Genomic DNA, 12,138 nt, shown 5'->3' with positions numbered 1-12,138 from the left:
ACACGAACGTCTCCTAACCAAGTCACCTACTTGAAGGGGTCTTCAATGGAATCCTTTAACTTAGGACCAACCCCTAAGATGGACTTCAGTTCAGTACAGCAACAACACTTGGCAACGGCTTGAGAGTGAGCGGATCATCACAATATCTCTAAAAATAAACTCTCTAAGCACTACAAAATTCATTACCGAATTCTTGCCAACATGCCTAAGGATCTCTATTTCTAGGCCACAGAAACCTAAATTGCGTTTGATGCGATTTAGCTAGGCGACGTCCGGACGGACAACTGTACGATTGGCTTTCTAAATTTGCTTGAAATTCTTTCCAGAATAGAGCCGCGTCCAGATGGTGTTGCCCTAGCGTCCGGACAATGTTGCCCTAGCGTCCTGACGGTTGCACTTCAACTGCACGCAATTTTCATATTAAGGCATAAGCGTCCGGACCATGGATACTGTTGTTCGGGCGGTTGAACTTTGTATACATACCTTGCCTTATCAAGGATAGCGTCCGAGCGGGAACACACATCGTTAGGACGGTTGCAGTTGTCTTCCGATATCTGTGTTTTGGAACAAAGTCCTTTTCCCTGTCGAACACTAAAAGGCGTTCGGCCGTGTTGCTGAGACGTCCAGACAGATGTAACCAGGAACAGTTCGAAGGTTCTCGACACAGAGGAAGGTCCGGATGGAAAGTTCTCGTCGTTCGGACGGATGATGCTTGGACAGTTGAGCGTTCGGACAGAATATCACGTCGTTCGGACGGATGCAAGGGATCCAATTTCTCTGACTTGGAATCTGTGCAGAATCTTCTAGAAGTATAACTCTGAATATAAAGATTCTGAAAATAATTGAATCCTTGTTTCAAAGCATCATTACATGGAAGTGATTTTGTGCAACAGAATGCAGCCAATTACAAACCAACAATCACAAGGTTTATCACGCGAGTTTACCAGGCATCTCTCTTCTCTTCTTCTTCCCTTCCATTTCTTTTTCTTTTTCTTTCCTTTCCTACCCTGTGCTACCTGAACAAGAGAGACAGAGATGAAGGAGAGACCGAGTGAGTGAGGGAGGGAGAAGACCCAATCGGTGGACTAGCCACCAGACTAGGTGGACGACGACGCCCGGTCGATAGGCCACAGCCTCGCGCCAATGATGCCACCAGAGAATAGATTTCCGGTGGTTTTTGGGTTCCCAAAACAGAGAAAAATCCACCCTCTTGTAAGTAATAATTTATGGGTTCTGATCTTTTCTAGGTTTAGGTTAGTTAATTGGGGAAAAATTAAGGTTTTAGTAGGGTGATTTCATGGAATCCAATTTACGGATTCTTATTAGAAGGGGTTGAAATTTCTTTTGGGTTAACTGATTTAGAAAGAATTTTGACTTTGGAAAAAATTTATCAGGTATAATTCTTCCTTTCCGGTCTGATTTCTTTCTGTTAATTGTTGGTGTTTGTTTTTAGCTTTACTATGTTGAAAAAAATTATCCTGGGTTGAATTGTTGGAGAAAAGTTTGTAGACAACTAAGGCAATACTGTGATTATTAGACTGATTCTGGTTGAGTGTTGATTTCTTTGGATTTGTTTGATCATACGTCTAGGAGGATTTCACACAAATTTGAGAAAGTTCCCGTGAATAGATTACTGTTGGAACTATGATTATACTCAGATTATATCCTTTTAATTCTTTAGAGTAATTCTGTACAGATCCATTATTTCTTGGTTATCATGCAATTTCTCTGTTGAATTAATTCTGGAAATCATACAGTAGGGGTTAACTTATCCAGAATATGCTGATTATGAGAGTAATGTCTTGCTAAATTGAAGTTCCAATAAGTATTATTAAGCTCTTATTCATTCTGGAAACCCAAGAGAAAGGATGCATTAAGTTACCTTTTAGCCTTACATTACATGTTGCAATAGAAGGGATAATTACAAACCTGTTAGCCTTGCATAGTTTCGGTTCATACATAATTAAAATAATGACCATGTTTTTTTTTTGGGTAATCTGTAAATTATATTCATTTTGTATGCTTCATTTGTTTTTCAAACTTCTCTATTTAACCCTTTCTTATGCAAGAGGACTACGCAATTACTTCATTTAAGAGTTTCTGTTGTATATTGGTTTTTAATACAAGAAAAGTCTTATGTTAAAAGTTTTGTGGTTCTGAAATTTTATTTCTGCATGAATATGCGATGACCCCATGTGTGATAGATTAGAAATTTTAAGCTATATTTTGGATATATGTCTTTACCTTGATTTTTAAAATTTGATTATCTCTTGGATATCCTCTAAAAAAATCTATTTCTGTGATCCAAACTAGGTAGGAGGTACTAGTCACACTTAAAAAAAAAAAAAAAAAAAAGAAAAAGAAAAAAAAGCACTAGGTAAGGGAACACAACTTTAAAAACCTCAACCAATTTTTTTTAAAAACTTTCTTTTTTTTTTAAAAAAAAAAAAAAATTGTCAAAAATTTTCAAATGATTCTTTCACTTTAATATCATTTGCTCTTTTATGATGATTCTCTTATGAAATGTGATCGAACACCTATATGATTAACTTACGTATATGATGAGATTATAATTCTTTTACTTGGATGTATATTTTGTGTACACCACACAAGTTTTATCCCACAACGCCAAGCCATAATGGTAATCCGAATCTTCTTATGATGAGGTGGGTAGTGGGGCTATAGGCGGGGGTTCCTCACCTAGGGAGCTTTCCAACCCAGCAGCTCTCCCCTGTGGCCACAAGATAAGCGTATGAGTCCTACACGACTGGTCCTTTGGACGTGCCCAATGTGTGCCACTCATGGTTAAAATGAGGTGGCTGGACCAGTGGTTTATAAAACATACACACTATGATTGATGAATGCATATACACTTATCTGTTTTGTTTCAATATTTTCTATATATAAATTTAAATTCTAAAAAAATACCAAATTGTGATTTTTATGCTGCCTTGTGTTAAGTTGTGTCCCTTGCTGAGTTGTCGAACTCACCCCTTACCCTTACAAATCTTACAGATAGCCCTCTTTATTATCGTGCTTTTGGGCAAAGTACCCCTGAGGGTGATCACATATGATGATCCGGAGTATTGGTCAGCTAGTGTGGACCAATGGGTCCTTGTATTTATTGATATATAATAACTGATGGCCAAGGATTCATTTTTGTTATATACCCTTTTGTTATGTATTTATGTGTAATGTAGAACACTACAGGGATGGACGACCATAGAAGGAGGGGGAAAGACCCCCATGTATTAGAGCGTGAACCAAGCCTACTTTTGTAACTATTCAGTTTTGTAATCCTGTAATCCCTGGCCTACCATGTACTAACTGCTAATGATATATGAAAATAAATATTGACTTCTAACAGCCAAGTGTGTGTGTGTTTGTGTGCAATAAAATATCTTAAATGTGGAATATAAAGAAGACAAGATATTTGTTACGAAGTGAAAACTCTGTGAAGAGAAAAACCACTCCGAGGCAGCCAAACCCAGGATATCCACTATACTGAAAACAAAGCTAGTTACAAGACACTCATATTCACATACCCTTATGCAGTAGTCATACCTTTAACTCTGACACGAAGCCCATCGTGAACGCTTCCCAACTAAGTCTCCTACTTGAAAGGGTCTTCAATGGATTCCTTTACCTTAGGGCCGATCCCTAAGACAGACTTCACACGAGCTTTTGAGCACACGAACTATTGAGCACACACCAGCAACGGCTTGAGAGTTAGTGGATCTTCAATTCTCCCTAAACACCCTCTCTAAGCACTATAGATTTCGTTACAGAATTCTTACAATTGAAAAGCCTAGGGCCCTCTATTTATAGGCTTACAGAAAACCTAAATCTGTTGAGATTCGGACTCTGGCTGTCGAATGTCCGGACGGAAGATAGCCACGTCTGGACGGTCTTCAGCGATCGCCTTTCAAAAACAGCGCAATTCTATCCTTATCAGGTCCACGTCCGGACGGCTTGGCCAAGCATCCGGATGGTCTTCGCTGTAACTCTTTTCCGTATTCGAACGGAACACTAGAATATTCTGAAATGATGGACAGCATCCGGACGTGTTGCCACATCGTCCGGACGACATGTAGAGACTTCCCTAACAGTGTTAACATCTGAAATCCAACTCAGTGTAGAATAATGATTGACCTAGCGTCCGGACGGTGTTGCTCTGTCGTCTGGACGTCTTTGACGTAATCTGCTAGATACTGTGGGGCGTCTGGACGCCTTCAAAGGCTCGTCCGGACGGTGGCATAGGAACTGGTTAATTTGGCTTGGAATTTGTAAGGAATCTTCATGGACATCTTCTAGAAACTTGTGACCATACATATGGCATGAAATGAGACATTGTCCATATTACTTGAAGAGTTTGAATAGAACCGATAATCCTGTTAAAATGCAACCGTTACATAAAGTTTTTTTGTCATCCAGAATGTAGCCAACATAAAATACTAACAAACTCCCCCTTTGGCCATTCTAGGACAAAAAACACTTGATCGGTTTCGAAATACATTCCCGGTCCAAGAACAAAAAATACTCCCCCTTTTTGTCACAAACGGACAAAGGGTAAACAAAGTATAAAGAAAAACCATACATAAAACAAAAAAGAGAAAAGAACAAGGTTAGGTCTTCAACAAGAAATCAGCACACACATGTATCTAAACCTAAGAAAACAGTCAGATAGCTCGTCAAAAATATGCAAACATATAAAGAAGAGTCCAATAATCAATGAACATAAATTTCCTTGCAGACGGAAATTTTTCAATAGTCAACTAAACTCATGCAATGCGTGTGTGTGTGTGAAGACTTTCTCAATAAGGTATGAAGTTCACTGATATGACTTAAATCACCCGAATTTTCTAAATAAGAGAGGAAATCAATGTTAGATCAGTCAAAGGTCAAACCTTATTTTACTAGGGCCTAGCCACCCTTATCTGATGCACTCCCCCTAAAGTGCAGCACTTTTCTTTAACTTCGTCCTTTAGTGACCGTCTATTTCCGCAATGATTTGGTCACTGACTATTTCTATAGGGACAAGTTCAAGAACAGATTTATAGCACAAAAGCAATGGATCTTTTTATTTATCCATATTTATTCAGATTTGAATGCTTTTTATCACTTGGTACTGCAACCTAGAAAGAATGCCAGAATTTATGTGTTTTATGTTCAACTAGCGAGTTGGTCAATTTGACAATCTTAACAACAAAAATCTCTCTCATTTAGAATTTCCAGAAGCTAAAAGTCAGAGAGGAAAAAAATGTACCATAGGAGAGCCTTGGATAGTGCACATTTTTCATCGCATGAGAAAAACAACTATCTAGTAAAGATGCAGTAGGAAAACTCAGCACATATCATATTTAGAGTCTTAACCATATGAATGTATATTCTATCAAGGCACAGAGAACTGTCAAAACAGATAAATATACATGAGATAGCTGAAAACTTTAGAAGAAACCTTGCATCAAATCCCTATTTTTTTATTAAAAACAAATCAACATGCATAAAAGGAAAATAAAAGACAATCAGTCCAAGCATGTAAGGTAAGGACAAACGTGACCTCAGGGAGAGAGGTTTACTTGTACCAAGACAGAACAACAGTTGCCCGACGTGCTTTGTCTGTCATCCCTGTGAAATACCTGCAGATATTTCTCAAGGCAACAAAAGAAACTATATAGGGATAAAAAAAAATGGTTCCATAGCATGCACAAGATATGACAATATAAAAGATGCAATGCAAGTGTACCTGACATGCCCTAGGATTTAGGAACCTCATTCCTAGGCATGTGTGACCTCACCTACCAGGTGGGTCTGCTCCCCCTAGGGAAGTGAATGTCCCTATCCTGACCTTCATCCTTTGGCTGCAGATCCATATATCTGATCAAGCTCCGCATAAAGCTGCCAGCAATGGGCAATTCTTCATAGGATGGATCCTTTTTAAGCTTTTGCAGCTTTTCCTCATGATGCTGAGATTTGTTCTTCTTTGGCAACCAGGCCTGTTTTAAAGAAACAAACTTCTGCTGTTGTCAATGATGCCTTGGAGCATGATATCTTGCATGAGGTCCAGACTTTCTAGGTGGGTATTTCTGAGGTTGAAGACCCCTAGGTCTGGCATGACTATTAACTCCACATTGGTGACATATGAGAGTTTTATGCACTGGTGGAGCATACCATGATAATTTCCTCTGAGCCTGATGCTTCCTAGGAGGTCTGGTGCTAGCAGAATCTTTCTTTGGCAACTCCTTCTTCACTTTAGACCTCTGAACAAGTACATGGGGGCACTTGGGTCGAATGTGACCGCTCAACCCACGGTCTTCTGCGATTGCCTTTCAGAAACAGAGCAATTCTATCCTTATCAGGTCCACGTCCGGACAACTTGGCCGAGCGTTCGGACGGTCTTCGCTATAACTCCTTTTCGTATTCAAACGGAACACTGGAATATTCTGAAATGCTGGACAGTGTCCGGACGTGTTGCCACGTCGTAGAGACTTCCCTAACAATGTCAACATCTGAAATCTAACTCAGTGTAGAATAATGATTGACCTAGCGTCCGGACGGTGTTGCTCTGTCGTTCGGACGTCTTCGACGTAATCTGCTAGACACTACGGGGTGTCTGGACGCCTTCAAAGGCTCGTCCGGACGATTGCATAGGAATCGATTGATTTGGCTTGGAATTTGTAAGGAATCTTCATGGACATCTTCTAGAAACTTGTGACCATACACATGGCATGAAATGAGACATTGTTCATATTACTTGAAGACTCTGAATAGAACCGATAATCTTGTTAAAAAGCAACCGTTACATAAAGTGTTTTTGTCATTTAGAATGTACCCAACATAAAATACTAACACTATATATATATATATATATATATATGTAAAAGAAATGAGAATGTAAGTTTTAAAGCTATGTTCTTGTGTCCATTGCTATATTTAGTTGTTTTGTGGTTGATTTCATTTATTTTATGCTCAAGTTCGTGTATCCCCTTATATCCCAAAATTGGGGCGTGACAGGGAATCTCGTCTGCAGGTCCTTCCAGACACAGTAGCGGACACCAAGTTTTTGCCAAGCCTGTTTGGACACCAAATGGGTCTGTCTGGACGAACTACTCAAAAAGTCTCTTTTAAGCATTTTCTAAGTGTTTTTCCCATGTTTTCTCTTAATTTCTTACTTAATTAGTCAAATTCACGACTTTAATGCCTAATTAATCACTTGGACATTACATCCCTCCCTCCTTATAAGAATTTCGTCCTCGAAATTTAAATTTTAAGCCATTTTACAAGCTTACAAGTACGCATTTTATCTAAATGAATGTGTTAAAGCGGTATGACAAAATAATCATACCTGGTTTTACTTGAACAAATGAGGATATCGATCCGACATCTCTTGCTCAAGCTCCCATGAAGCTTATTCTACTCCGTGATTTTGCCATAGAATATTCATTAACGGTATGGTTTTGGTCCTCAATTGATGTTTCTTGCGATTCAAAACTTGCACTAGAAGCTCTTTATATGTCAAATTTGCTTGAATATCAAAAGGCTCGTAGCTTATAACATGTGAGGGATCATGAGCACACTTTCGCAACTGAGAGACATGGAAGACGTCGTGAATGCTCGCCAAGTTAAGAGGCAATTTGACTTTGTACGCTTGAGGGTTCACACGCTTCAACACTTGGAATGGTCCAACATACCTTTGACTAAGCTTGCCCTTATTTCCAAAGCATCATACGCCCTGCATTGGCGACACCTTGAGGTACACAAGGTCGCCAATCTCGAACTCAAGCTTGTGGCGATGCTTATCCGCATAACTTTTCTGTTGGCTTTGGGCGCAGAGCATCCGCTTCCGGATGATTGCAACTTTCTCTTTCGTGTGCTGCACCATTTCTGGGCCTAATAGTTGTCTTTAACCAAATTTATCCCAATACAATGGCGATTTACACTTGCGCCCTTTCAAATCTTCGTACGGTGCCATACCAATAGTTGCCTGAAAGCTGTTATTGTAAGCAAATTCAACTAAAGACAAGTATCGTATCCAGCTGCCCTTGAAATCCAACACGCACAACCTAAGTATATTCTCTCGGGTTTGAATAGTTCTCTCGGATTAGCCGTTGGTTTACGAATAGTACACCGTGCTAAAATTCAGCATTGTTCCCATTGCACCGTGCAATCTATCCCAAAACTTTGAAGTGAACGGTGGGTCATGGTTCGACACAATGGAAATGGGCACTCCATGTAGCCTTACTATCTCTCGCACATACGTTTATGCTAACTTGTCTTTGGAGTTTGTGAAATATCTCAGTGGTGTCTTGAGAAAATTAATTATGTTGATTTTCTTAGGATTGAAAATTTTCTGTCTCATTTTCCTAAACAAAATCTTAACGTTGGTTTTTGCATGTTGGAGGAAAATTTGGTTTTTCATGGTCAAGAAAGAACTGATCATTTTTGAAATTTTTTTTACAGAGAATGAGTTTATGACAACCAATCAAGAGTTTGTAAAGAATATTTTGTCTCAAGTTGGTGCGAGAAAATTCAGTATTCAGAATCAGGTTGTGATGGGTTGGATTGAATATTGGATATTCAAAAGATTGAGGCAAAGACAACTTGAACTTGAGGGCAAGTTCTTTCCAACTCAGAAAAACTGATGCAGGAGAAAATTGACATTAATGTTATTTTATTTATGCATGGTGTTGTAGTTTTACTTTTCCAATTATACATGTGTGTTTTAATTTTGATTTTCAATAAGGATTGTGTTTTCCTTTTCCATTAAGGATTGGGTTTTTCTTTTTAAACTAGGATTTGTTTATTTTTTTTTCATATATAATGGATACACACTCAGTGGCACAAGAAAATTTTGAAGTATTAATTAAATATTAGTATTTCAAAGTTATTTTTCTGTTTGCTTATTTGAGGCAACTAGAGTCCTTATCTTTCTTATTTGTTATTTTTTTCTCTTTCTAAATCTTATTTTCAATTTTCAATTCACAGGTTCTGCTGCTATCATGTGTTATCAAAATAATCTTAATTCTGCCTCACATCAATTTCTTAAATTTAAAAAAATATGATGTTAATACTCTTACCATACGAAAAACCTATTACAACCAATCATAATGGTCTCGATCACATCAATTTCCCCAAGTGCCTAACAAAGATGTGAAAAAAGCTGTTTTTGATGTGACATTAATATTGTACTGTTTTGACTTTGTTGTATTATGTTAATCTTGGGTTTCTATGATTCTATCCTTTTACCCACAAGTAATCCGCCACCATGCATATGCATAAGATGCCATATGTTATTTTAATTACATTATTTTTTTGGGGGAGCTAAAGGTAAATTAGAACCATTCATAAAAATTAAAAATTAAAAATTAACAAAAAAAAAAGGAAGAAGAAAAGAAGGTAAATTAGAACATTCTCAACATTAAGAGGATGGCATATATGAACACCATATATTCATAGGATGCAAGGAATAAGATTTCACACAAAGGTAAATATGAACACCATTTCACCATCATAATCTCTCCCTTTAATGATTATTGATTCTTGTTCTAAAGGGAATAACCACCAACTTATATTATAGCATTAAAAGAAATACTATTGTAAAGTGAATCAAAAACTGTTTTACTTTTGGTTATTTTTTATAACTCAGAAGATATATGTGCTTCCCAAATGATCCAACAACTGAGGTAGCTTAACCTCCATTAACCTTCTTACAGTCGGACCTAATCTCCCCATTGCTTCCCGTGAGGGGGCTAATATTTCCCATGTTTATCATGGACTGAGCAAACCTTTCAAAGAAAGCGCTTTGGTTGCTGCTGAAGCTATTAACAATGGAAACCGTGGAAGAGCCGGTGGTGGAAAACAGCTCTTGATCGGATTGGAGAAGGCCTTGATTGTTTTGAAGGTTAGAAAAGTAGCTATTATCGAAATTATCTGGGGTTGTGGGATCAAGATTGGCAAGAACAGTTCCATCCCCATTTTGTGGACATGTTTGCTGCAGAGTGGTCAAGTATGACGAGTTTATTGTTGGGTCTGGGTTGCCCGTGCCATTGAAATTGTACAGCCGACCGATGAATGTGCGACACTGAGCTCGTCCAAATGTGTGAGCACCTGTGAAAGTTATCAAACCTTGTGAATAAAATCTGTAACTAGTGCAGAGAAAGAAACTTTCAAATTACCCTTTTTTATTTTATTTTTTTGAAAAACTACACTTACCGTTCTTAATTATTTTTATTTTTATTTTTTTATCATTTTTCAATCATACTCTTAAGCTTTAAAAAGCATTAATTTACGTTCACCATCTTTCAATGTTTTGCAATGTCAACCCTCCCGTGCAAATTCAACGTTAAATCCTAATGAAAAAAATGAAATTCCCAAAATACCATTCATTCTTAAAAAAAATACCCACCGGTGGGTCAGTTTGTGACCCATCTTGTGTCACTTGGGCCACACTTCATTTTTTTTTTTTTATTATTATTAAATCAATGTGTTTTTGTAATTTTATAAACATCTTAGGTGTATAAGGGACATTTTACTTGTCAACCATTTGATTTAACGTTGAATTTGGATGTGAGGATTGACATTACAAAAAATATAAATATAGTGACCCTAAATTGACATTTTTTAAATTTTGAGGGTATAATTGCAAAAGTGAGAAAAAATTAGAAATTGTAAAGGGTAAATTAAAATGATATTATACATATTGTTTTACCATTAAACCTAATTACAATTAATTATATAAAAAGTAACGTATAATATCATTTTAACTGACACGCAACTCTTCAAAGCATGACCCTTTTCTATAGGATAAACTCCGGATACACGATTCCACCTACAAGAATCGTTTATCGGACTCAAACAGCCGATCTCTTAATATTAATTAAGCAAGCGAATCGACAATTCGAGCTAACCCTCTCGTTGAAAAAACTAGAGAGCTAGAAAGAATAATTACCCGATAAAGCAACAAGATCATTGGTGTCTAGACCAACTGCAGAAAACTTGGATGTAATGTTTGATAAGCCTTCGACAGGAGAGGGAATGGAGGTGTTTGCTCCAGCCTGGTTTGCAGTTAGACTGTCTCTTCTCCCTAATAATACAGTCCATGTTGGACCTCCTGACTGCATATATATATATATATATATATGATGATCAGTCCTACGTTTCTTCTTTTCTCCCTGAGAATATATATAATATATACAGAGACTTACCAAAGAAACAGAAGCTTCCGCAGCAAGGGCTAGAATGTCAGCACAAGAAACAACAGCAGGGCAAGAACTTTCCAGAGCAGCCTTGATGTTGTCGACAACGTCAAAGCCTCGAGTGGAGTTAGCATTGGGAGCAGCGTCTTTCTCACTCTGAGTAATGCTTCCACCCCTGTCTAGCAAGATTGAACCATCGCATCCCTAAAACAAAACCGAACACAGAAATTTTCACAGATGATCGAAACAGGAAAGCAATTAAGTTTTGACAAATTTAAGAGCTGGATCTTACATTAACAAAGCAGTCATGAAAATGGAGTCGGATGAGGCTGGCGCCAATCCTGGAATCAGATTGCAAAGCCTGCTGAACTGCGTTACGCACAATGGTGGATGCATTTGCGCATGTGTCACCATAAAAGGTGGCGTTCAATTGAGCTTTCGATTCATAAAGAAATAGAGCTAAAAAAATGGTGGCCACTGCCAAGGAAGTGGTAGAACACATTGTTTTAATTTCTCTACTTAACTAGTGAGAAAAGTGGGGGTCTCCAATTTTCTGATATGTGGCACTGGTGATGACTTGTGTGGCCAATATATATATATATATATATATATACACATAGAAATGGTTAAATATTATTTAGCTTCCTTAATTAATTAACAGTTTTCTTTTATAAAGCATTAGGTAATGAATAGATCAAAATTGACCAAAATATTTTGAAAATACCCTTATTTTGACCATTGAAAAATCAAAATTACCCTTTTTATTTATTAATTAGTAGAAAAAGACAAAGGGTGATTTTGGTATTTCAATGATCAAAATAAGGGTATTTTCGAAATATTTTACTCAAATTTTATTTTTCATCCAACATAACTACCAAGACTAACGAAATAAGCTAAGTATTTTGCTCATAATACTTTATAAAAACTCGATGTCAGTCTAGAG

At 37.4% G+C, this 12,138-nt stretch overlaps 1 protein-coding gene across 1 annotated transcript; it reads right to left on the bottom strand.

Moving 5' to 3' along the window:
• Positions 1-9,500: 9,500 nt before the first annotated feature.
• Positions 9,501-11,773, bottom strand: LOC133874218 (peroxidase A2-like). Its single transcript, XM_062312087.1, has 4 exons — positions 11,488-11,773; positions 11,205-11,399; positions 10,949-11,114; positions 9,501-10,107 (listed from the first exon to the last, which is right to left on the bottom strand). The coding sequence occupies exons 1-4, from the start codon at positions 11,695-11,697 to the stop codon at positions 9,689-9,691; spliced, it is 990 nt and encodes a 329-aa protein (XP_062168071.1). The 5' UTR covers positions 11,698-11,773; the 3' UTR covers positions 9,501-9,688.
• Positions 11,774-12,138: the final 365 nt, after the last annotated feature.

Source organism: Alnus glutinosa, chromosome 7 (genome assembly GCF_958979055.1).
Source record: "Alnus glutinosa chromosome 7, dhAlnGlut1.1, whole genome shotgun sequence".
In the NCBI taxonomy this organism is placed as follows: Eukaryota; Viridiplantae; Streptophyta; class Magnoliopsida; order Fagales; family Betulaceae; genus Alnus; species Alnus glutinosa.
Note: the sequence above shows the minus strand (reverse complement) of the source record. Positions and strands in the feature narration are given on the sequence as shown.